Genomic DNA, 24,337 nt, shown 5'->3' with positions numbered 1-24,337 from the left:
TCTATACACCACCACAATGGAATTGAAATGAAACAAACAAGATGTGCTTTAACTGCAGACTGTCAGCTTTAATTTGAGGGTATTTACATCCAAATCAGGTGAACGGTGTAGGAATTACAACAGTTTGCATATGTGCCTCCCACTTGTCAAGGGACCAAAAGTAATGGGACAGAATAATAATCATAAATCAAACTTTCACTTTTTAATACTTGGTTGCAAATCCTTTGCAGTCAATTACAGCCTGAAGTTTGGAACGCATAGACATCACCAGACGCTGGGTTTCATCCCTGGTGATGCTCTGCCAGGCCTCTACTGCAACTGTCTTCAGTTCCTGCTTGTTCTTGGGGCATTTTCCCTTCAGTTTTGTCTTCAGCAAGTGAAATGCATGCTCAATCGGATTCAGGTCAGGTGATTGACTTGGCCATTGCATAACATTCCACTTCTTTCCCTTAAAAAACTCTTTGGTTGCTTTTGCAGTATGCTTTGGGTCATTGTCCATCTGCACTGTGAAGCGGCGTCCAATGAGTTGTGAAGCATTTGGCTGAATATGAGCAGATAATAATGCCCGAAACACTTCAGAATTCATCCTGCTGCTTTTGTCAGCAGTCACATCATCAATAAATACAAGAGAACCAGTTCCATTGGCAGACATACATGCCCACGCCATGACACTACCACCACCATGCTTCACTGATGAGGTGGTATGCTTAGGATCATGAGCAGTTCCTTTCCTTCTCCATACTCTTCTCTTCCCATCACTCTGGTACAAGTTGATCCTGGTCTCATCTGTCCATAGGATGTTGTTCCAGAACTGTGAAGGCTTTTTTAGATGTCGTTTGGCAAACTCTAATCTGGCCTTCCTGTTTTTGAGGCTCACCAATGGTTTACATCTTGTGGTGAACCCTCTGTATTCACTCTGGTGAAGTCTTCTCTTGATTGTTGACTTTGACACACATACACCTACCTCCTGGAGAGTGTTCTTGATCTGGCCAACTGTTGTGAAGGGTGTTTTCTTCACCAGGGAAAAAATTCTTCGGTCACCCACCACAGTTGTTTTCCATGGTCTTCCGGCTCTTTTGGTGTTGCTGAGCTCACCGATGCGTTCCTTCTTTTTAAGAATGTTCCTAACAGTTGTTTTGGCCATGCCTAATGTTTTTGCTATCTCTCTGATGGGTTTTTGTTTTTTCAGCCTAATGATGGCTTGCTTCACTGATAGTGACAGCTCTTTGGATCTCATCTTGAGAGTTGAGAGCAACAGATTCCAAATGCAGATAGCACACTTGAAATGAACTCTGGAACTTTTATCTGCTCATTGTAATTGGGATAATGAGGTAATAACACACACCTGGTCATGGAACAGCTGAGAAGCCAATTGCCCCATTACTTTTGATCCCTTAACAAGTGGGAGGCACATATGCAAACTGTTGTAATTCCTACACCGTTCACCTGATTTGGATGTAAATACGCTCAAATTAAAGCTGACAGTCTGCAGTTAAAGCACATCTTGTTTGTTTCATTTCAAATCCATTGTGGTGGTGTATAGAGCCACAAATGTCAGAATTGTGTTGATGTCCCAATATTTATGGACCTGACTGTATATATATATATATATATACACACACACACACATACACACACACATACATATACATACATACATACATACATACATACACATATATGCGCACACACATACACACTCAGTGCAGGCCATGTTGTCTGAACAACTGCACAATTCTCCAAGCTCCTGTCTGCTTACGGTTTCATGAATCCTTTGTACGACTACCCATGTACCGATCCCAGATTTGTACACCATATGTGCTTGCCTGCTGCCTGCCCTGACTTTGGCTTGTTTCCTGGTTTCCCTTCAGTCTCCTGCCATTGTACTCTGCACATAATAGTGGTCTCCGCATTCTCAACTCGGCGTACCTGGAGGCCACGTCCTGGTTCCAGCTTGCTGCAAGTCCATCCCCACCATCAGGGGTCCTGGTGAAGAAGCTAGCTGGGGCTTAGACTCTGCACCCTGAGGAAACCTTTTTTTTACAGTCCATTCCAGGAATTGTCACACTTCGCTTATGGGCTAGGAGTGATTGCAACAGATGACTGTGTGGCAACAGTGATAAATCTTTGTATAATATATTTTGCTGTTGGATTGTTTCTCGGTTACTTGATTGGAATCAATAAGTGGTCGATCTTGTATTTTTTCATTCTAATTTATCTTTAGCTCTTGCTTCTACACATATACTTTGCTAATCATGTCTTTAAGATGATCAGCTTGTGAGGAGCTATAAGCCATGACAACTGTGAAAATATCTTTCACTCACTACCAACAGAACAGCTACCTACCTTGCCAGCATCCACAATTTCACCAATTTCATCCAAGGCTGGCCCACTGTTGGTAAAGAAACCCCAGCGGTAGTGGATCCCTTTGCAGAGATGCTGAAACAAGGAACAAAGATTGTTTATTACTGTTCTAAAATACAACACAACTACATACAGAGTAATAAACAAGGAAACGATAGTAAATGTTCTGCAAATTAAAAACCTCAAATATACAGCCATGACTATATGCAGCCATGGAAACAAATACTCTACATATTCTGACTACATCCATACTGTACCTGCCAATGCAAAATATTACCTTTATCACTTTTGATCCCAGAGTAAAACCCGAACGCATCATTCCATCTGCTATACCCATCCGGTCAGTGTTATACAGAAAAGGTGTAACCAGTGTGCAGTATGAAGCTCCAGACCATGGCTTAAGGTACTGAAGAGCCAGCTCTTCACTTGTTCCACCTACATTGTCAAACATAACATCAAATCTGAAAAATAGATGAAAAACATAAGCTTTTACCTCTAGAAAATATGACTCAAAACTTTTCCAAATCAAAATCTATATCAAAGAAAATGGCAGTGTTATGGGTTTTTTTTCCTTCTGCTGAAGCCTTTCATAATGAAAGGAAACATTTTAATGACTTTCTCATCCACAATACAGTCACAGAAATAGAGACTAGAAAGTTAAACATAGAACTTATTTAAAGCTGAAGATTAAATTAAAAAAAAAAAAAAAAAAAAAAAAAAAAACCACAACTTTAGTCACATCACATACCTGTAAAGAAGTACTGTATGTACCACATTCTGCAGGCAGCTGGAACCTGTAGAAATAATCACTACAAGAGTGCCTGTCCTCTTCCGGTCTCTAAAATTCCACCATGGCAATGGTTAGCAGCTTCAGGATCTCAGGCAAACCAGCAGTACAGTTGGTCGGATGAGGAGACATCCCCCCTCTTCCTCCTACTCCATTAAGAAAAGTTTGATTATAAGCATGTAACATAATATCTGATTGGGGGAGAGACTGATCAGTCACAGGGTTCTTTCTCCCATCCCTAGATTTCACTACAAGCAATGTAATCAGTGATTTCTCATTGATGGATGATGTAGGAGGCGTGGGTCCACACCAAGCTATATGTACTGCAGTTCTTCCTGAAGACCTGAAGCTGGTAACCACTGCAGTGCCACAAGATCAGAGGCAGAAAGATGACAAGAATCCTGTATTCAAGATTTCTTCAGGATCCAGTGGCCTGCACAATGTAGGACATACTTCATTACAGGTAAGTGATGTGACTTAAGCTGTAGGGTTGTTTTAAGTTAAGCTTCAGCTTTAAGAAAATGAGGTACAAGAAGCAAAGCACTAAACGCATAGTGCAGTATTACACAGTAAACCAACCAAACCACCCATTTACTCCAGCATTAGCAGTACATGATGGAATCTGTTTGGTTGTTGAGTATTTCATTTTCCACTTAGTGGGGGTGTAGTCCTGTACACATTGCTACCAACGTAAAGATGTACAGTGCATAGTGTTGAGCATGGCGATACAGGTGCCGGATTGAAATGTTCATGGTGGGGAAACCTAAGATTTACAAATCAAAGTATGACTACCATGGATGCTGTATTAAATAGTCACCAAAAGCCCCATTTAGAAGTGAAGTGATGCAGATATAATTGACATTAATTACAAGCAAAGTCAACATACCAATTTTTGGGAAGAGAGGTTCTACAAAAATTTCTCTGCTAAAACACCTAATGTTGACCTTATAGGGTACTTGAAAGAAGAGCAATTGTATAGGGGTTCTGGAATAGTGGAATAGGACTTTAGAATGATTTAATGAACCTTGTACTTCATTTATTCTTAAAATTAAAAAAAAAAAAAAATACTAAAAAAGCATCTCAAAAAAAGAAAGGATCAATGGTCTCATTTATCAAAAACGTGTCTGAAATAAAGCATGTATTGCCACGTGACAACTAACCAGACTCAGTCATGTACTGGAAAAAACTCTGAATATGACCATTGTATACAGTAAAGAAAAAAAAAAGTGAAAGCAAATATATTGAATAGCTGCAACAGTACCACAAGATATTCATCACAGAAAAAACAAACACTTAAAGTGTTACTAAACCCAGGACCCAGCATTCACTATATTTGGTATCCCACAGTACACACAACATGGAAATAAAATTATTTTAATAAGTATAAACTGCTAAATACTTTCTCATCAGCAATATATAGCAGTCTTAAGATTCCTATCAATGTCCAGCAGAGAACTGGTTATTCTTGTAGGGGGGGAGTTTTCTCCTCGGATTGTCCTATAAGTCTGCATAACCCATGACCCTCTATCTGGATAGCAGCCCTGTGCTGTTCTTATGCACCCTCCCAAAGAAAAAAAAAAACCTCTCTAGCAATACACACCAAACTGAGCATGTTGACTCCTAGGGCTCTGTACCATCAGCAGATGGATTGGGAACAGTAGAAAGGGAGGATCAGAGAAGACAGGATCAAACAGCCTTTTTGAACAATGAGGAGGATTAACCCTTAGGTTTCACAGTGAGTATAACAAGCATGCTTTACTGCATATACAGACTAACTTGACTGTTGTGGGTTTAGTAACACCTGTTACTAAAGTATACCTGTTGCACTAATCATACAAATCTAATTAAAACACAAAATATAACACATTTTCAAATATAGTGCTAAAAATGTTTCTTTCATCCACTAATCCCCTCAATATATGAAACATAAATCCACCACCACCACAACTTGCTCCTAAAGATCCACATGATTGCCACCTCAGCCAGGGATAGATGTGAGCTTACCAACCAATTTTGACCCTCCATGAAAAGAAGTCAAAAAGTGCTCGTGTTCAACACCTCCAATAAATGCATGTGCTCTTGGAGCATACTTTGAGGTCCGAAACGGTTCTCTGTGAAGAAAGGACTGGAATCAGATCTATTCGGAAAGCTAAAATGGATGGTACTCAAGCCTCTTTGGATAGGAAAGAAGAAGCCGACAGAATCAGAAGTCACGTGGGAAACGTGACGCAACGTGTCGATACGCGGTGACGTCATTACGGTGGCAGCCATCTTGGTACACCCGGATACATGGGAATACACCCATAACATGTGGCGTAAATGCCTGAATGATACCACCTAAATGTGAGTGTATATTACTGGCATTTTTTTGGATTTACTTTATTAAAAGCATTATTGCACTATGGAAGTGTCTCTCTCTCTCCCCTTATGAGCTACGCATGATCTTATGGGGAGCCACGCAAGGTCTTACTGAGTAAGTTGGGGATAGTAAGACCACCTGCTTACCTGTCCAGGAAGGTGAAATAACCTTGGGCTGTATGTGGAACCCTGTGTGCGGAAGTCGGCTAATAAGGAGACCTGTACCGTAGGATCCTGGTGTGATTCGAAAAGCGTATTACCCATTGGGTCATTGCAAGGAGGTGAGGGGGCATTTTAGCCACCATAGGATTTGTTTGGTGTGCACACCACACGGCACCAGTCCCTTATGAGTAGCGAAGCACCTTGATGTGAAGGATTTGTTTGCACTTTATTGGACTTGATTGGACATTTGACGTTTGTGTGTTTTGGATTTTTCACAGCGCATATATGTATTAATTGTTTTATATATTTATATTTTTACACTATTGGATTGGGTTTGTCGTCACTGTATGAGTTGTGATAGAGCACTTGTCACTTTGTTGATTGATATATGATCATCCCAGTATTGGGATTCACCTTGTTTACACATTTGGTGTATGATTATTATCCCAATTTTTGGGATTGGGGTATTCATTGGTTTTCATAGTATATATATATATATATATATATATATATATATATATATATATATATACATACATACATATACATATACATATACACACACACACACACACACAGGTCTTAATCTGTGACCCATTGGTTGTTTTTCACCATTTGCACTATTTTGTGGCAATTTATTATAGATCCCTGCAGGATATCTTATAGTTTTGCTATATTGTGTTTTATATATATAAATATATATATATATATATGCATTTATTTATATATTTATTTATGTTTAATTATTTAGTTTTTAGCGCTGCACTATATTATTTATTATTACTCAGGTTCTCTTTGAGACATTCAAGGCCTAAAAGACCCTACATATCTCCCCTCTGCTCCACTGAATGTAATGTGGTGCACATCTGCACCATATTACATTCATTCCTGGGGATTTTATTACAAGCTCTCAACAATGACCCTGAAGTGACATTGTAATGTCACTTCCGGGTCAGCACAAAAAGGGGAGAGAAGCGGACTCTTTTCTAGCCGACTGCGAGCCAGGCCCGCAGATGGGCAAGCGGAGCCCGGGAAACCTCATGCCAAGGGTGCGGAGAGGCTGGCACTGTGAAAGCAAATCGGCGGCAGTGCTGCCGCCGATTGCTTCACCTGACAAGTGAGCCCGCTGCTTGCCCGCAGCAGGGCTAAGGGAGGGAAAAAAAAATAACTGCTCAGCGCCCGAAACTACATGTCCCAGGCGTCGGGCGATAGGAATCAAACAAACCTGCAATTATATCACTAGTGTGATATATGCAGTTCCTGTTTCTAACACACATATACAACGTGTTCCAAATTATTATGCAAATGATATTTTTCTCATTTACCTAAATAATTGCTGTAAATAACAGTCAGCATAATTCTCATGTTATCAACTATTAAGTGTACAATTCAAATTTTATTGAACAAACCTCCTAATAACAGGATTTTTTTTTTTTAAACATAAAAAAAACTTACAATGCACTGTTCCAAATTCTTACGCACAGTAAGTTTCAAAACACTTTATAGGTTGTAAAGAACTGAAAATTGTCATTTGTTGTGTTTGCAGCATATTTACTGAAATCAAAAGCAATTTCAATCAAACTTTTAACAACATTTTAACTTTTTAAACATTTTAACAGGTCACATTACATTTTAACATAGGACCCCTCATTTGATAGCAGCTTCACAAGTCTTGCATCCATTGAACTTGTGAGTTTTTGGACAGTTTCTGCTTGAATTTGTTTGCAAGATGTCAGAATAGCCTTCCAGAGCTGCTGTTTGGATGTAAACTGCCTCCCACCCTCATAGATCTTTTGCTTGAGGATGCTCCAAAGGTTCTCAATAGGATTGAGGTCAGGGGAGGATGGAGGCCACACCATGACTTTCTCTCCTTTTATCCCCATAACAGCCATTGATGCAGAGGTATTATTTACAGCATGAGATGGTGCATTGTCATGCATGAAGATGATTTTATTACAGAAAGCATAGCTCTTCCTTCTGTACCAGGGAAGAAAGTGGTCAGTCAAACTCCACATACTTTGCAGAGGTCATCTTTACACCTTCGGGGCCCCTAAAGGGACCGACCAGCTCTGTTCCCATGATTCCGGCCCAAAACATGACTCCACCACTGCCTTGCTGACGTCGCAGCCTCGTTGGAACAGGGTGGCCGTCCACCAACCATCCACTACTCTATCCATCTGGACCATCCAGGGTTGCATGGCACTCATCCATCAACAGGACTGTTTGAAAATTAGTCTTCATGTATTTTTCTGCCCAATTCAGCCGTTTCGGCTTGTGAGCATTGGTTATTGGTGGCCGAATAGAAGGTTTATGCACAGTTGCAAGACTCTGGAGGACTCTACAACTTTATGTCCGTGGGACTCCAGAGGCACCAGCAGCTTCAAATATCTGTTTGCCGCTATGTAATGGTATTTTAGCAGCTGCGCTCTTGATCCGATGCATGGATCTGGCAGAAATCTTCCTCAATGTGCCTTTATCTGCACAAACCTGTCTGTGCTCTGAATCAGCCACAAATCTCTTAATAGTGCGATGATCACGCTTAAGTTTTCGTGAAATATCTAATGTTTTCATACTTCGTCCAAGGCATTGAACCATTTCACTCTTTTCGGCAGCAGAGATATCCTTTCTTCCCCATATTGCTTGAAAATGGTGTTCTGCTTAATAATGTGGAACACCCTCCTTTAGTAGTTTTTCCTTAAATTGGGCTCACCTGCCAATCTAATTATCACAGGTGTCCAAGATTGTTTTCAGTGATCAAAAGAGCCCTGACACACAATGCCATCCAAGAGTAAAACGGAAAAACAAAATATTTAATCTTTGTGACACTTAAATAGAATTTGCATAATAATTTGGAACATGGTGTAAAAGAGATATTTCCTAAAACCAGTAAAACATAAGGGCAAAAAATAAATAAATAAATGTATCAACTGTCATTATATAAAGATCTGTAAAAGGGATTAAGGGCGTTAAGGCTAATTTTTATTATGATTTCTAAGTGCTGAAATACTGAACAGAGTCAAAGCATTCAAACAATTTCAAAGGAAAAGCCAGGTAAACTACCTATTTACATGTTGCACTCCTCTTAAACCATTACAACAATACATCATAAAGTATGCAAAATCGTTTGGTTTTGCCTACCATGGTGTATACCTGTGAATGAAAAAAGCCACACGCATGAAGATGCTAATTGTTAGCATAACAATGGATAATAGTTTGAATAAAACAAATATTACATGGCAGAAGTGTTGTACCTGTTTAGTAGCAATTACTGAAGTTTACATGTTACCTTGACAAATTGGTAAAATGATAGTTTAACAGCAGCATTCAAATGAACAATACATAAATGCAAGTATTTGCAGCACTAAAAATAACTACAAATAAGAAATATTAACTATTAAACAGCAACACCTGTGATAAGTGTATAATCAATGAAAAAGAAAATAAAACGGTCCAAAAATGTCAAATATTTAAGGAAAAATTTCTCTTCTCTTATCACATCTTCAAATGTTTTCGACATATGGTGACTTGAATGGTGCTGAACCTCCCCCTTAAATAAAAGTGCACACTCACCAGACTCAGTTGCTGTCTAAATAAACAGAACAGCAGGAAATGTTAGAAAGTGAAGTTCTTCCCCAAGAAAAAGTGCTCCAAACGAATCAATCTCTCTCCATCACTCTTAGCCCGTCAAAACCACAAAAAAGGACCATCAACAATGAAAAAGGTCTTATAGTGTAGTAATTTTATTAAAATGGGTATCCAAAACCAAATGGTTTTACAAACATATATTAAAGCATCCATCCAAAAGATATCACTTATATGTTTGGCCGCCAATCTCAGGTTAGAGTGGCGGCAGGACCTCTGGCATATCAATAAAACCTCTTTACAGCTGTTTTGCGCAAGAGCGCATCATCAGGCTCCTAATTTTTTTAGCACTGAGTGCTGACATTTTTTAATATATTTGTATATTCCAATGAGCAAGATGAACTGGCTGTGTTGTGTCACTTTCATCCTCTAGCCCAATGCCAAACACAACTGAGTCAACTTGTTCTACACTCTGTCTAGATATCATAGATTTCCCATAGATTTCTATAGGACCAACAGTAAGCAGAAAGCTGAAACCCTGTAACGATGACCACTAGCATAAGATGTAAGTCCTTGAGAGGTGGAAATGAATGTACCTGTATTTAGAACAGTTTGCTTTTTTCACAGTTTTACTCACTTACAAATGCAAATGTGCACATGCACCTGCCATCTGCATACATGACCATAAGACTATACAGGTAACATGCACTGTACACGTGTGGTGTCCATGCTGTTACCATCATCTGTCACAACAGAATAGCTGCATCAAGCCATGCTCATTGATTGAGAGCTCGTGAATTCGGTCATTTAAAATACAGCCCGATGACTGGGAACAGGGTAGTTACATACTGTATGTACGCAAACATTACTGCTGACATCAAATTATAAATTGGGAGACTGGCATTACAGGCACGTAAAAGGTAAGTGCATATCTTCTATTCTAGAAAATGCCATTTCATTTAATCTTTAGAAGAAAAATAAATAAATAAAAACTCTCTACAAAGCTGACCAAAACAAGCCAAAAAACTATTTTTAAAACAGAGAAGGAATTTATTCAAACTGGAGCATCAGCTTCTAACTACTTTGTTCAGTTAAACATTGAAAATGAAAGATAAATTGTATCTGTTCATTATTTTCCAGAGTGGACAAAACAGTAATTGTGTGCCAAGTAGAGATTTTACTGACAGCAGCCAGATTGGGGACAGGTGGAAATTTAATCAGCTTTGGGTTTTGGGCAACATTCACACAAGAGATTTAGGCTGGTGTGAATGGTAGCAGCAGGCATCTTGATTCCTGCTGTGGCTGGGAGAGGATAGGTCACAGCAGGCATCATGAGATTCTTGCTGCTACAATTTGCACCAGCCTAAATCACCAGTGTGAAATGTAGCCTAAAGCAGTTTTAAAACCCAAAACCAACACAAATTGCAGCTTAAGAATCCTTACACACGATGACTGCATTAGATTTCTTTTTTTAGGCTTTCTCCCCTCTGTTTTTGCCTAGTGTACTGACCACTAACATGCCTCCTGTATTAGAGTGCCTACACTCTGGATGAAGAAGCAACACAGACCCTTGGACAGCAGCATTGTCAGTCTGGGGGGCACGGGGAGTGTCAGCTGCACTAGCAGATTTAGATAAACAAACTGAAGCCAAACACTTTATCAGATTTAAAAAAAAAAAAAAAAAAAAAAAAAAAAAAAACACGAAAAACTTTTGCTGTATCTTTTGGGATAAATGTTTTAGATGACAAAACCCAAAAAACTGACCATTGTAAGCACCCCTATTTGTTTCAGTCCTTTAAAGTGGTTGTAAAGGCTGAAGGTTTTTTTAACTTTATGCATTCTATGCATGAAGGTAAAAAAACTTATGCGTGCTGCTCTCCTCTCAGCCCCACCTAATACTTACCTGAGCCCCTTCTCAATCCAGTGATGTGCAGAAGAGCCTCGGCTATCCCAAAGCTCTTCTGCTCCTCATTGGCTGAGACAACAGTGGGAGCCAATGGCATTGTCAATCTCAGTCAGTGAGTCAATGAGGAGAGGGCGGGGCAGAGCTGCAGCTCTATGTGTCTTATGGATCTGAGCTTGGCATGGGAGTGAGCACGCACCAGTGCCCCCATAGAAAGTGGCTTGCTATTGGGGGCACTGGGCAAGAGGGAGGGGCCAGGAGCATTGGCGCGGGACCCAACAAGAAGAGGATCAGGCTTGCTCTGTGCACAGAGCAGGTATGTAGGACAAGTTTGATAATAAATAAAAGAAAGATAGTCTAAAAAAAAGAAAACAAATGCAGCAGTGCTAAGAATTGCTAAGCTGCAATATAATAAATGTTTGGTTTAATATCACTTTAAGTCTTCTATTAAAGTGATTGTGAAAACCTCACCTTGTAAAAACATTATAAAATACCTTTTTCCCCTTTTTTAATAAGTGATCACATTCCCTCTGTTCTCAGCTGCAGAATAGCTAGGGGAGGAGAAACAGCAGCACACTGATCTTCCCAGTGAAAGGCTGTGTGGGAGGGTGACAAGGAGGAGAGCAGGTCGAGTTCCCAGCACAGCTATGTTGTCTGTTATTATGGGAAATACAGCGTTTCTTTTCCAGAGAGATGTAATGGGCTCAGATACAATTCATAAAGCAGAATGGATGACCAGTGTATTTATAAATGTATTTTCCCGCAGCAACTAGTTCAACAGTTCTTTTCCAGAGAGATGCATTTAATCAGCTCAGAAACAGTTAATAAAAAACAGAGACAGGGCAGATGACAGGGTACCCAGAATACTCATGCAATCATCAGACACACTCATAGGACCCACTTTCTCCTGTCACACTTTCTCCTGACCCTGGGGCAAAATTGCACTATGAATATTTAAGACCTTTCCCAAATCTAAATCAGATAAACTTGAACAAAGATAAGGTAATTACCTCGTGCATAAATGAACGTAGAAAGGAGTCCTTGGCTATCCTACAAGCTAGAGAACTGACCATGGTGTGTTCTGCTTAGTGTGGTCAGTTTTTAATAGGCAAGCAAACAGAGGGACTGGCAGAATCACCAGGGATTTTACAGAAAAGGAATCAATACAAAGAGAACAGGGAACAGGATACATCTTCATACAAGTACATGGTACAGCAGGCACATATCAGGAATATAAAATGTTGGGTTTACATATTCTTTATATCTAGTGGCTGTTCTGCAACATCATGTACCTAGGAGGATAGTTTATGAGGCTGGTTTACAGAACCAGGTAAAATGTATGGTGCAAATAAGGTTTCCTCATTATGTTTCCATATTTCACAGCAATAATGCCTTGTGACAGGGCCTGTTCAAATACTGAGCTTTTAAGGACTCAGTCCACTCGCCCAGGTGTGAATTAAGGGCTCCTGCCCACTTTTATTCAGAGCAAAGGGTGGAACACAGGGTTCTGACTCTCAACTACCCGGTCTGGTCTCTTGGGCATCCTTTCCTTACAACAATGCTCTTCCAGTGTCTTTCAGATCCTTTATACTCCGCTCTGACAGTCAGTGCTTCTATCACAGCCCGTATAAACAATGTTTAACAAAGTCAAGCTTTGTAGGAATGCTGAGAGGATGTCAAATACCGTGGGCTGCTTCCCAGAAGGTCTAAACATCAATATAGAATGCAGAGCAGATTTCTATCCCCTACATCAATGAAAAACCTGGAGGACTTTATTTTTAGAAGATTTGTATATGTCAAGAAAGTCCTCTGAAGGCAGTGTCCCTACTCCATGCTGGATCCTTGACATTTGCATACTTTGTAGTTACCTGTTCATTATCTTGTCCTTCCCTTGCATATCAATATATTAAAATAAGAGCACATTTTAAAGGATAAGTTCACCTTTTAGACAAAAATAATAATTGCAGGTAAATAAATGTGCATTTATTATTTTTGCGTACAAGAGCCTGGAAAGCATTGCACCAGCGATCAGTAGATTGCTGATGCCATGCAAGTCTCCTGCAGACCTGTCAGAATATCGTCTTGCTGTATGGGATATACAAGCAAGCAGATATACTGACAGGAAGCTTCAATGAACTACCACTGCACTCCACAGCACCGTGGTGGTTCACTGAAAACTACAAGCCGACAGCCGCTAAGGCTGTCAGGATCTGCAGTTTATTAATTCAAGGAAGTCCGTGAGTTAATGTTGTGGCCATATGGGTGGAGCCCCGCACGACCACGCTGTTATCAAATTTGACAGATAGCATGGGGAGACTTCTTCCAAAAGGTAAACTTATCCTTTAAGGAAAACAGTTCCGCTGTATATCATGTTTTAGTTATGCTGTAAAACACACATCTTTATGTTGTAAGTTCATGCTCAATCAATTGGGAAGATGGATTTTGCTGCTCTACAAAACACTAGAGCTATACCTGCTTGAGATCTTTAACAAACTTACTTAACATACATATGCCAGAACAGTGTTCTCCCTGATCATGGTCTATGCACACAAGGTGTTTTTTCTTCTATGTCAAATTATCTTTACCTCTATAAAATGCAACATTCATTAAGCTAGTGCTTAATTAGCTAGCTGCTAGTGAGTGAGCCCCTACCAAAGTATAAGCTGATATACATTATATAAGAAGAGCTTGTTTGGTCAATTTCATTAAAACCTGGAAACCAGAGCTTAATATATCCAAAGCAGTCTAAATTGCAAACAAAATCTACAATGTTTAACTTTTCACTTACATGGTTTCCCCTGTGTGCGAATAAAGGTATGCAAAGGTGAGTGAATGTGGTACGTGAGAGGAACCAATACTTTAGAGATCAATGTGCTTCTTGTATTGTAACGGAGGATAATACCGCAATAGTCACATTTATCAATAAACTTTAACAACAAAAAAAACACTTACAGGTCTCTTGTCTTCAGTTGGTCTTTTAGGCTTGCTGTAGTGTAATCAATAACATCATCAGCTCCCAGGTCATTCATCAATGTTTGAGCTCCTCCAGAGCAAACAACAGTCACATGTGCCCCCCATGCTTTTAATAACTGAAATATAGAAACATGATCACGCCAGGACAAAGAAATATACAGTATGTATGTGTGCAAAGCAGCTTACAGTGTTCAGAGCGTTCTGGTCATAATCATGTCACTTCTTTCCGTTGGAATATCACACTCTCCCGTCATGGAAACTGCTTCATGACAGCTACATCCTTCTTGAACAGATTACAGTCAGGTCCATAAATATTGGAACATTGACACAATTCTAACATTTTTGGCTCTATACACCACCACAATGGATTTGAAATGAAACGAGCAAGATGTGCTTTAACTGCAGACTGTCAGCTTTAATTTGAGTGTATTTACATCCAAATTAGGTGAACGGTGTAGGAATTACAACAGTTTGCATATGTGCCTCCCACTTGTTAAGGGACCAAAAGTAATGGGACAGAATAATCATAAATCAAACTTTCACTTTTTAATACTTGGTTGCAAATCCTTTGCAGTCAATTACAGCCTGAAGTCTGGAACGCATAGACATCACCAGACGCTGGGTTTCATCCCTGGTGATGCTCTGCCAGGCCTCTACTGCAACTGTCTTCAGTTCCTGCTTGTTCTTGGGGCATTTTCCCTTCAGTTTTGTCTTCAGCAAGTGAAATGCATGCTCAATCGGATTCAGGTCAGGTGATTGACTTGGCCATTGCATAACATTCCACTTCTTTCCCTTAAAAAAACTCTTTGGTTGCTTTTGCAGTATGCTTTGGGTCATTGTCCATCTGCACTGCGAAGTGGCGTCCAATGAGTTCTGAAGCATTTGGCTGAATATGAGCATATAATATTGCCCAAAACACTTCAGAATTCATCCTGCTGCTTTTGTCAGCAGTCACATCATCAATAAATACAAGAGAACCAGTTCCATTGACAGACATACATGCCCACGCCATGAAACTACCACCACCATGCTTCACTGATGAGGTGGTATGCTTAGGATCATGAGCAGTTCCTTTCCTTCTCCATACTCTTCTCTTCCCATCACTCTGGTACAAGTTGATCTTGGTCTCATCTGTCTATAGGATGATGTTCCAGAACTGTGAAGGCTTTTTTAGATGTCGTTTGGGAAACTCTAATCTGGCCTTCCTGCTTTTGAGGCTCACCAATGGTTTACATCTTGTGGTGAACCCTCTGTATTCACTCTGGTGAAGTCTTCTCTTGATTGTTGACTTTGACACACATACACCTACCTCCTGGAGAGTGTTCTTGATCTGGCCAACTGTTGTGAAGGGTGTTTTCTTCACCAGGGAAAGAATTCTTCGGTCATCCACCACAGTTGTTTTCCGTGGTCTTCCGGGTCTTTTGGTGTTGCTGAGCTCACCGGTGCGTTCCTTCTTTTTAAGAATGTTCCAAACAGTTGTTTTGGCCACGCCTAATGTTTTTGCTATCTCTCTGATGGGTTTGTTTTGTTTTTTCAGCCTAATGATGGCTTGCTTCACTGATAGTGACAGCTCTTTAGATCTCATCTTGAGAGCTGACAGCAACAGATTCCAAATGCAAATAGCACACTTGAAATGAACTCTGGACCTTTTATCTGCTCATTGTAATTGGAATAATGAGGGAATAACACACACCTGGCCATAGAACAGCTGAGAAGCCAATTGTCCCATTACTTTTGGTCCCTTAACAAGTGGGAGGCACATATGCAAACTGTTGTAATTCCTACACCGTTCACCTTATTTTGGATGTAAATACCCTCAAATTAAAGCTGACATTCTGCAGTTCGCACATCTTGTTCGTTTCATTTCAAATCCATTGTGGTGGTGTATAGAGCCAAAAATGTTATAATTATGTCGATGTCCCAATATTTATGGACCTGACTGTATATACACACACACACACACACACACACACACACAGTTAGGTCCATATATAATTTGGACACAGGCACAATTTTAGTTTTTTTCAGGTATTTACCAAAACATATTCAAGCTATAGTTATATAATGGATATGGACTCAAAGTGCACACTCTCAGGTTTAATTTCAGAGTATGTACATCCAAATTATAGGAAGGATTTAGGAATAACAGCTCTTAAGAACAGCCATCCCCCCTTTTTCAAGGGACCAAAAGTAATTGGACAATTGAATATAATCATGAATAAAATGTTCTTTTAATATTTTGTTGAGAATCCTTTACTGGCAATGACTGACTGAAGTCTGGAACCCATGGACATTACCAAAGACTGGGCTTCCTCCTTTCTGATGCTTTACCAGGCTCTAACTGCAGCTGTCTTCAGTTGTTCTTTGTTTGTGCCTTTAGTTTTGCCTTTAGCAAGTAAAATGCATACTCAATGGGATTGAGATTAGGTGATTGACTCAGCCATTGCAGAATATTCCACTTCTTTTCCTTCAAAAGCTCATGGGTTGCTTTTGCAGTGTTTTGGCTCATTGTCCATCTGTACTGTGAAAAGCCGTCCAATCGACTTTGCTGCATTTGGCTGAATCTGGGCTGACAGTATATCTCTAAATACTGCAGAATTCATCCTACTGCTTCTGTTTTATCAATAAACACCAATGACCCAGTGCCACTGGAAGCCTGACATGCCCATGCCATCACACTGCCTCCACCATGCTTTACAGATGATGTTGTGTGCTTTGGATTAGGAGCTGTTCCAAGCCTTCTCTGCACTTTTTTTCTTCCAGTCATTCTGGTACAGATTAATCTTAGTTTCATCCATCCAAATAATGCTTTTCCAGAACTGGTCTGGCTTTTTTAGATGTTTATTGTCAAGGTTTATTCTTGCTTTTCTATTCTTCAGGCTTACGAATAGTTTGCACCTTGTGGTGAACCCTCTGTATTTACTCTTGTGAAGTCTTCTCTTGATTGTAGACTTGACAATGATACGCCCACCTACTGGAGAGTGTCCTTCACTTGTCTGGATGTTGTGAATGGGTTTTTCTTTACCATAGAGAGGATCCTGCGATCATCCACCACTGTTGTCTTCCATGGACGTCCATGCCTTTTTATGTTGCTGAGCTCACCAGTGCGTTCTTCTTTCCTCAGAATGTACCAAACTGTTGATTTGGCTACGCCGAATGTTGCTGCTCTCTCTCTGATGGATTTGTTTCATTTTTGAAGCCTTACAATGACCTATTTCACTTGCATGGACTGTTCCTTTGAACGCATGATGTAGGTTCACAGCAATAGATTCCAAATGCAAATACCACACTTAGAATTAACTCCAGACCTTTTACCTGCTTAATTGATGAAGACATAATGAAGAAGTAGCCCACATCTGGCCATGAAACAGCTTTTGATTCAATTGTCCAATTACTTTTAGTCCCTTGAAAAAGGGGGGATGGCTACTCTTAAGAGCTGTAATTCCGAAACCCTTCCTCCAATTTGGATGTACATACCCTGAAATTAAACCTGAGAGTGTGCACTTTGAGCCCATATCCATTATATAACTATAGCTTGAATATATTTTGGTAAATACCTGAAAAAAACTAAAATTGTGCCTGTGTCCAAATATATATGGACCTAACTGTATATTGTATATGTCAAGTTAAATACACACAATACAAGTATAAATCTGTCATAGAAACACATACTCTACCACAGAGAAATGAAATGGGAGCTCCTACTTAATTCTTTTTATGAACTATTGTAATGTATGTGAAGCTATGCAAAACTGTTTTGATCATATACTGTATTCATGTGAAAGTATAGGCATGTTTTTAGGGCAAAAGTGTACAGATCGACATCTTTTCCCTATAATAAATATTTAGAACTGCCCATAAATTGCCACCATCCATGGACATCAGACCACCGTGAGGTTAAGGGAGAAAAACACAGCCCAGCCAAATCACTGGATCATACATTCTACAATTACCTCAGTATTTATCCTATCTCAGTGCCCAATAGTTTGTATCTTCATATCTCAACTTGCAGGCCAGCTTCGTACCTGTACATCGCTGGACTTTGAGTGGTTATACTGGGATGATGCCTGCAGCTGCGGGCATCATCCCTGAATCATTTTTTTCAGCTGTGGTCTGCTTTCATGTAAAAGCAGTCCTAGCAGTTAATTAGCCGCTGGATTGCTTTTACACTCGGCATGAGGGGTCATTCCCCCCTGCAGCCCTCCCAGGCTCTCCTGCCCCACTGAGGAACCTGAGAGTGCAGCCGGCGGTACCGCCCGCTGACCATAAAGCTGATTGGGAACCAGAATGGCCCGACCATCTCTATGGTCTAAGAAACTTGAAGCGACGGGTATTTAGTTACTTCCAGTTTTACTGGTTGTAAACAAACCATTAGTGATTTGAAAAAAGCATTAGCTTATACCAATCTTTGTATGATCTGAAGCTTTTAAGAGCAGAGGAGAGATCTAGGGTCTAATAGACCCCAGATCTCTCAGCAATGAGTACCTGTCCCTGCCTATTGCTTTCACAAGGAATATTTACATTCCCTGTAATAACAATAAATATAATTAAAAAAATCCCTGTGCTCAGATGCAAAGCATTGATACCGCACACATACATAAACAGCAAATGCACCACACAAGTGAGGTATCACCGCGAACAGCAGATCGAGAGCAATCATTCTAGTTATAGACCTCCTGTGTAAATCTAAAGTGGTAACCTGTAAAGGTTTTTGAATGTGTCGCCCATGCATAATAAAATGTACCTAGTGTGTCGCCAATGCACGGGAGTGTGCAATTTTAAACTATGACAGGCTTGGTATCTATCTACTCGGCGTAACATCATCTTTTATATTTATATATACCCCAAAAAAACAAACAGGTTTAGAGTGTGCAATAAAATTTGTATCTGCCCGGTGTAAATTTCACAGATAAAACAAAATGCACCTTGAATATTGTTACAAAATATTAGTAGACTACTAAAGGAGGTATGCCAAAATATAGTGTGGATAATGTATACTGAATAGGAAAAACCGCAATACTGAAGCTAAAAAGAAAAATTTGTAACTGCAAAGCAAAATACCTGGATGGCAGCTGTGCCAACTCCTCCAGATGCACCAATTATTAAAACACTGCAATAAAAAAAAAAAATAAAGGTTAAATCTGTAATACAGCTAAAGTGTAATTCTTTTTTCACTCATACTTAACATATGACATGGTGCTCCTACCACCACAGGAACACAGCTTCTGTAACTTTTTTAATTTTGCATGGTTCTGCCCACTCAGCCACATCATTCTTTAATAGATATCCGTGAATGAATAAATTACATATCCCATCTGCCACCACAGCATTTCCAGTTATCAGTGTAACACAAGCTCTGTAACCTAAAGTCCATACTTTATTGTGGACATGAAGCTGGAAGAAGAGTCTGCAGGAGCCTATCCTTTGCACCGGCAATCCACTGATTGCAGGGTCAATGCTTTGTAGGCTTGTATGCAAAAAATAATAAAGGCAACTTTTTTCTGCAAAATGTGGATGTATCTATTATTTGGCCTTTAAAATCTGTTTAAACCAAAGAACAGAAATGGTATTTGTTGCAGTTTATCAGACCTTTGGTGTGATGGTTTTTTAGTTTTTTTTCAGGCTTTTTTCACTTTATTTTAACTTGGTGAGCCTGTCAATAACACACTTTCTTCCCTGACAACACTCACTCACTGACACAGCATTGTCACCCTAGGACAGGAAGTATGTTAAACTACAGAACACCTGGCCTCCCTTCACCTCCATAATACAGGTCAAAATAGAGGGCATTAGTGAACTGAGGAGAACTGAGAATACGGCTCACAATACCACTGAAAAGTGCAAAAGACACAGCCCAGCACTGAAATTCTGGCAGGATAAACAGGTAATTTATGCACTTATCAAACAGAAATTGCAAAAAAAAAACACTTAACAGTAACTTTAATAGACCAAATAAGACCATAAACTGACAGATTTTTTTTCATTTAGCTTGCAGGCACTTCGTTCTTGGTCTAACAGTTGGCAGGGGGACAGAGTGATGATGCAGCATAGAGGCAAGTATGTTATATTTGTAACTCATACATTGCCTAAGCACAGCAAAAATCACAAGCAATAAAATTAGCACAGGTATATAATGTATAGTCAGCAGGATGTAGCTTATGTGGATTCCTCTTCTGTTAATGAAAATTTTCCCCCCTTTCTGTCCCTCCCCACCCCATCACTGTAAACCTTCAGTGCGAAGGTTGATGAAACTAATGGGCTGTCGCAGGTTCTCATCAAGACAGTCTGGCTGTGTCTGCCCTTTCCACCAAGCTATGTTATTCATAGAAGTACTACAGCTTCTATGAATGGAACACAATCTATGAATGGAGGCGACGGAGCTATCAATCATCCCTCCCAGCCACCATTCTTAGATGGTTTACCATTTATAGCTTTAGTATGGCTTCTATGCATGAATGCAGCTGGGCCAAAAAGGAAGGCATAACCGCATAGTCAAGCTCTCCTAAGGAGAGCCTGTGACAGCACGAGGATTCTGGGGGCAGGGGGGATAGGACAGAGGAAGATTTTCACTAAAAGAATAGGAATCCGTACAAGGATTGTACGTTATGTCCATTAAAATATAGCTTGACAAACATTTTCAGAAATCTAAAGCCTGCAAACTTTCAAAGTTCATTGATTTAAAAAAGCATGATTTAAGGGGATCTTTCATGAATTTTGACGTATTTAAAGACTTTTTCCTTGATGGCTGTGAACAACGGAAAACTTGTCTTGGCCATATTGTAGTCAAGGTGCAAACTTGCAGATGCAAGTGCAGACAAAGCCTGGGGGGGCCCCCAACAATAATCTTACAGTATATCATTCAAGCAAAAGACTGAACCTTTCGTGCAAGTAAGCAATGTATGTGGGCAAAGCCTTAAATGATAATTCCAGCCAAAAACACATCTTGCTTTTAAAACTTCAAAGTAAACTCCCAAAGCTAGATTTCTCCCTTGATTTTGTCATTCTTTGTCATTGTGAGTTTTTACATGAACCAGAATACAGGGAGTATAGCAGCTCCACCACTGGGGGCTGTGTGCATGCCACCGGACCACCTCTTCTGCTGTGATTGGACACTACAGAACCTGATCAACAAGCACTGGCCAATGGATGAGCGCCAGCACCTTTTGATCGCCAAGGAGACTGACAGGATACAGCTCTGCCTTTGTATGAAAGGCAGAACAGGATTATATCAATGGCAATCTGCCAGATTTTATTCAGGGACTAAAATCTAGCAGATTGCCTAGTAAAAACAGTACACACAAAAAGCCAGTGTCATTAATACAGTGACAGTGTATATTTTTAGCACTGATCACTGTAATAGTGTCACTGCTTCCCACAAAGTGTCAGTTAGTGTCAGACTGTCCGCCCAAATACTGCAGTCCCGCTATAAGTCGTGGATCGCTGCCATTACTAGTATAAAAACGCTGTTATTTACCTGTTAATTGTATTTCCAGGAATCTTCCAGGACAGCTTCACATGAGAGATGGGCTCCTCCCACCAGGAAACACCCGATCCACTTTTTCCCTATAAGTAGCCTCTCTCCCCAGGGATCCTCAGTACAGGAATATAACTGAAGGCCTAGGATAAAGCACAAAGATAACAGTATGAACAATATATGTCCACTCCATTAAATGACGGAACGCCAGCATGTAACTAAACAGTAATCAGGAGGGAGCCACGCTGTCCTGGAAGATTCCTGGAAATACAGTTAACAGGTAAATAACTGTTTTCCCAAGGCATCTTTCAGGACAGCTTCACATGAGAGGATTGAATAGGAATACATACATTAGGGCAGGACTGCCGCTTGCAAGACCTTCCTCCCAAACGCCTGGTCCTTGTTGGCAATCAGATCCAACCGGTAGTGCCTGGCAAAGATGCTGAAGCTGGACCATGTTGCGGTCCTGCAGATCTGTCCAGGGGAGGCGCCAGCTCTCTCTGCCCATGTAGATGCGATGGCCCTAGTCGAGTGCACTTTCAAGCCAGGTGGTGGAGCCAGTGACACAGTTTCGTAGCCTTCTGAGATGGCTTCTTTTATCCATCTTGCAATGGTGCCTTTAGAGGGAATTGGCTTTGGCATTGCTTGGGCTCCTACAAAAGGATGGCATTACAATTTCTTGTTTTCTATGGAAATGTGACACAACCTTTGGTAGGAATGACAGATCCGTATGGCGGATAATCCTATCCAACAGGATTGTGCAGTAAGGCTCTATCACTGACAGAGCTTGCAGTTTGCTGACTTTGCAAGAAGATTATCAAGAGGGTGGCTTTGAGGGTCAAGTGCCTGAGAGAACATTTTCCCAAGGGTTCGAATGGCTCATGTTGGAAACTTTTTAAAAAACTGTGCCTAGATCCCAGAGAGGGTATTTAGGCACGCACGGGACTGCGCAGGACTGTCTGGAGACACCCCTCAGGGATCTGACCACCAGGAGATCCTCCGCTAACTTCAACTCCAGGTACTTAGGCAGGGCAGCTACTTGCACTTTGAGTGTATTAGTGGCTAAGTTCTTCTCTGCCCTGGCTTGAAGGAATTTGTGTATTGTATTTAGGATAGGAGCTCCTGGCGACTCGTTCCCATTCCTCCAGTAGGAAAACTTCCTCCAGATTTTGTTATAATTGTAAACTTTTTACGCCCATCCAAGATGGTAGTGACCACTCTCTGATCTGCCTTTTTTAGCTAACCTATGCCGCTCAGAAGTCATGCTGTTAGAGACAGCTTTTTGGGTGTGGGTGTACCACTGCCCCCTGTACTAGTAGGTCCTTTGTGGGTGGTATCGTCCATGGGTCCGTTAGGCTCAGCTTCTTCAGGCAGGAGAACCATGACCTTTTGGGCCAGAACAGAGCGATCAGGATGACTCTGGCCTGAGACGTCTGTATTTTCTGTACCACTCTTGGTAGTAGTCTGAATGGTGGAAAAGCGTAACGGGAGGTCCTCCTCCCATGGCTGGGCCAGTGCATCTGTCCCTGCACTCTGGGGATCTCTTTGAAGGCAGGAGTACTTTCCTAGTTTTGCATTCCTTCTGTTGGCAAAGATCTATGGAGGGAGTGCCCCATCTGCTGCAGATATGGGTGATTGCTGTGCTACTGAGGCACCATTCTGACTGGTTGATTTCCTCTCGGCTCAGCTAGTCTGCTAACAGGTTTAGGTCTCCTTCTGCCCAGCTCAGGAGGGTTTCCACCAATTCAGCGCTGAGCAAACTATTGGCGCTTTATAAATACTGTATAATAATAATTCCATTAGTCTTGGGGACCTTGTGCCTCCTTGTCTGTTCAAGTATGCGTTGGCCGTCATAATGTCCGACAGGACCTGAATCTCTTTCCCTTCTATTTTCTCCTGAAAGACCGCAAGCAATTTAAAAACTGCCAGTAATACCCGGACATTTGATGACTTTTTTGCGGTTTCCGGGTCCCACTTGCCCTGGGTCAGACAACCCTCCATGTGTGCGCCCCACCTCACATGCTTGCGTCTGTAGTGATTTTTTGTTGGGTTGGATGGTTTCCATCTCCTCCCGGCTTCCAGCATGTGGATGTTTCCCTACCACTCCAATGACTCTCTCGTGTGAGGTGAATGCTGGATCCAGAGACACTTGGCTGCCATCCCAGTGGGAGAAGACGTGATTCTGGAGTGTAGTTGCACCCATTGTACCCCCGGTATGGCTGCTGTCATGTGGCAGACAAGCTTCAGGGAGTTTCTGATTGTGAAAATTGTCATCCCCTGGAGGCTCCTCGTGTCTTTTTGTAGTCTGCGCTCTTTTTCCGGTGTTCGGTATCAGCAGGTGCTTGTGGAATCCAGAATGTGTCCCAAATATATGTGATTCTGTTGGAAGGGACTAACTGTGATTTCTCCGTATTTATTAGCCATCCTAGGTTTTCCAAGAATGATATTGTATGCTCCACATGGCATTTCAGAGCTCTTTCCATGTCCGCAAACAAGAGAAGGTCGTCCAAGTAGGGGATAACGTTATCTCTTCTAGCCTCAAGGCTTGCAGAGGTTCCACTAGAATTTTCTTAAATATCCTTGGTGCTGAAGACAGGCCGAAGGGAAGTGCATTGAATCGGAACAAAATCGTTCTTGCCATTTAGTGTGAACCTTAGGAACTTTTTTGACTTTTCCTTTATTGGGATGTGAAGGTATGCATCCTTTAGGTTTACTGATGCCATGAATACTCCGG

At 40.8% G+C, this 24,337-nt stretch overlaps 1 protein-coding gene across 1 annotated transcript in view; it reads right to left on the bottom strand.

The window, feature by feature from the left end:
• The window catches only part of RTN4IP1 (reticulon 4 interacting protein 1), a 49,772-nt gene that overhangs the window by 8,809 nt on the left and 16,626 nt on the right, over window positions 1-24,337 (bottom strand). Inside the window, exons 5-8 of the mRNA XM_089664987.1 lie at window positions 19,191-19,239; window positions 14,109-14,245; window positions 2,642-2,825; window positions 2,347-2,439 (exon numbers count right to left, since the gene is read on the bottom strand). Coding sequence (XP_089521113.1) covers window positions 2,347-2,439; window positions 2,642-2,825; window positions 14,109-14,245; window positions 19,191-19,239 — 463 coding nt within the window. The remainder of the gene's footprint in view (window positions 1-2,346; window positions 2,440-2,641; window positions 2,826-14,108; window positions 14,246-19,190; window positions 19,240-24,337) is intronic.

The sequence above is a fragment of the Staurois parvus genome, unplaced genomic scaffold (genome assembly GCF_062004578.1).
Source record: "Staurois parvus isolate SC_StPar_1 unplaced genomic scaffold, SC_StPar_1.0 ptg000048l, whole genome shotgun sequence".
Classification (NCBI taxonomy): Eukaryota; Metazoa; Chordata; class Amphibia; order Anura; family Ranidae; genus Staurois; species Staurois parvus.
Note: the sequence above shows the minus strand (reverse complement) of the source record. Positions and strands in the feature narration are given on the sequence as shown.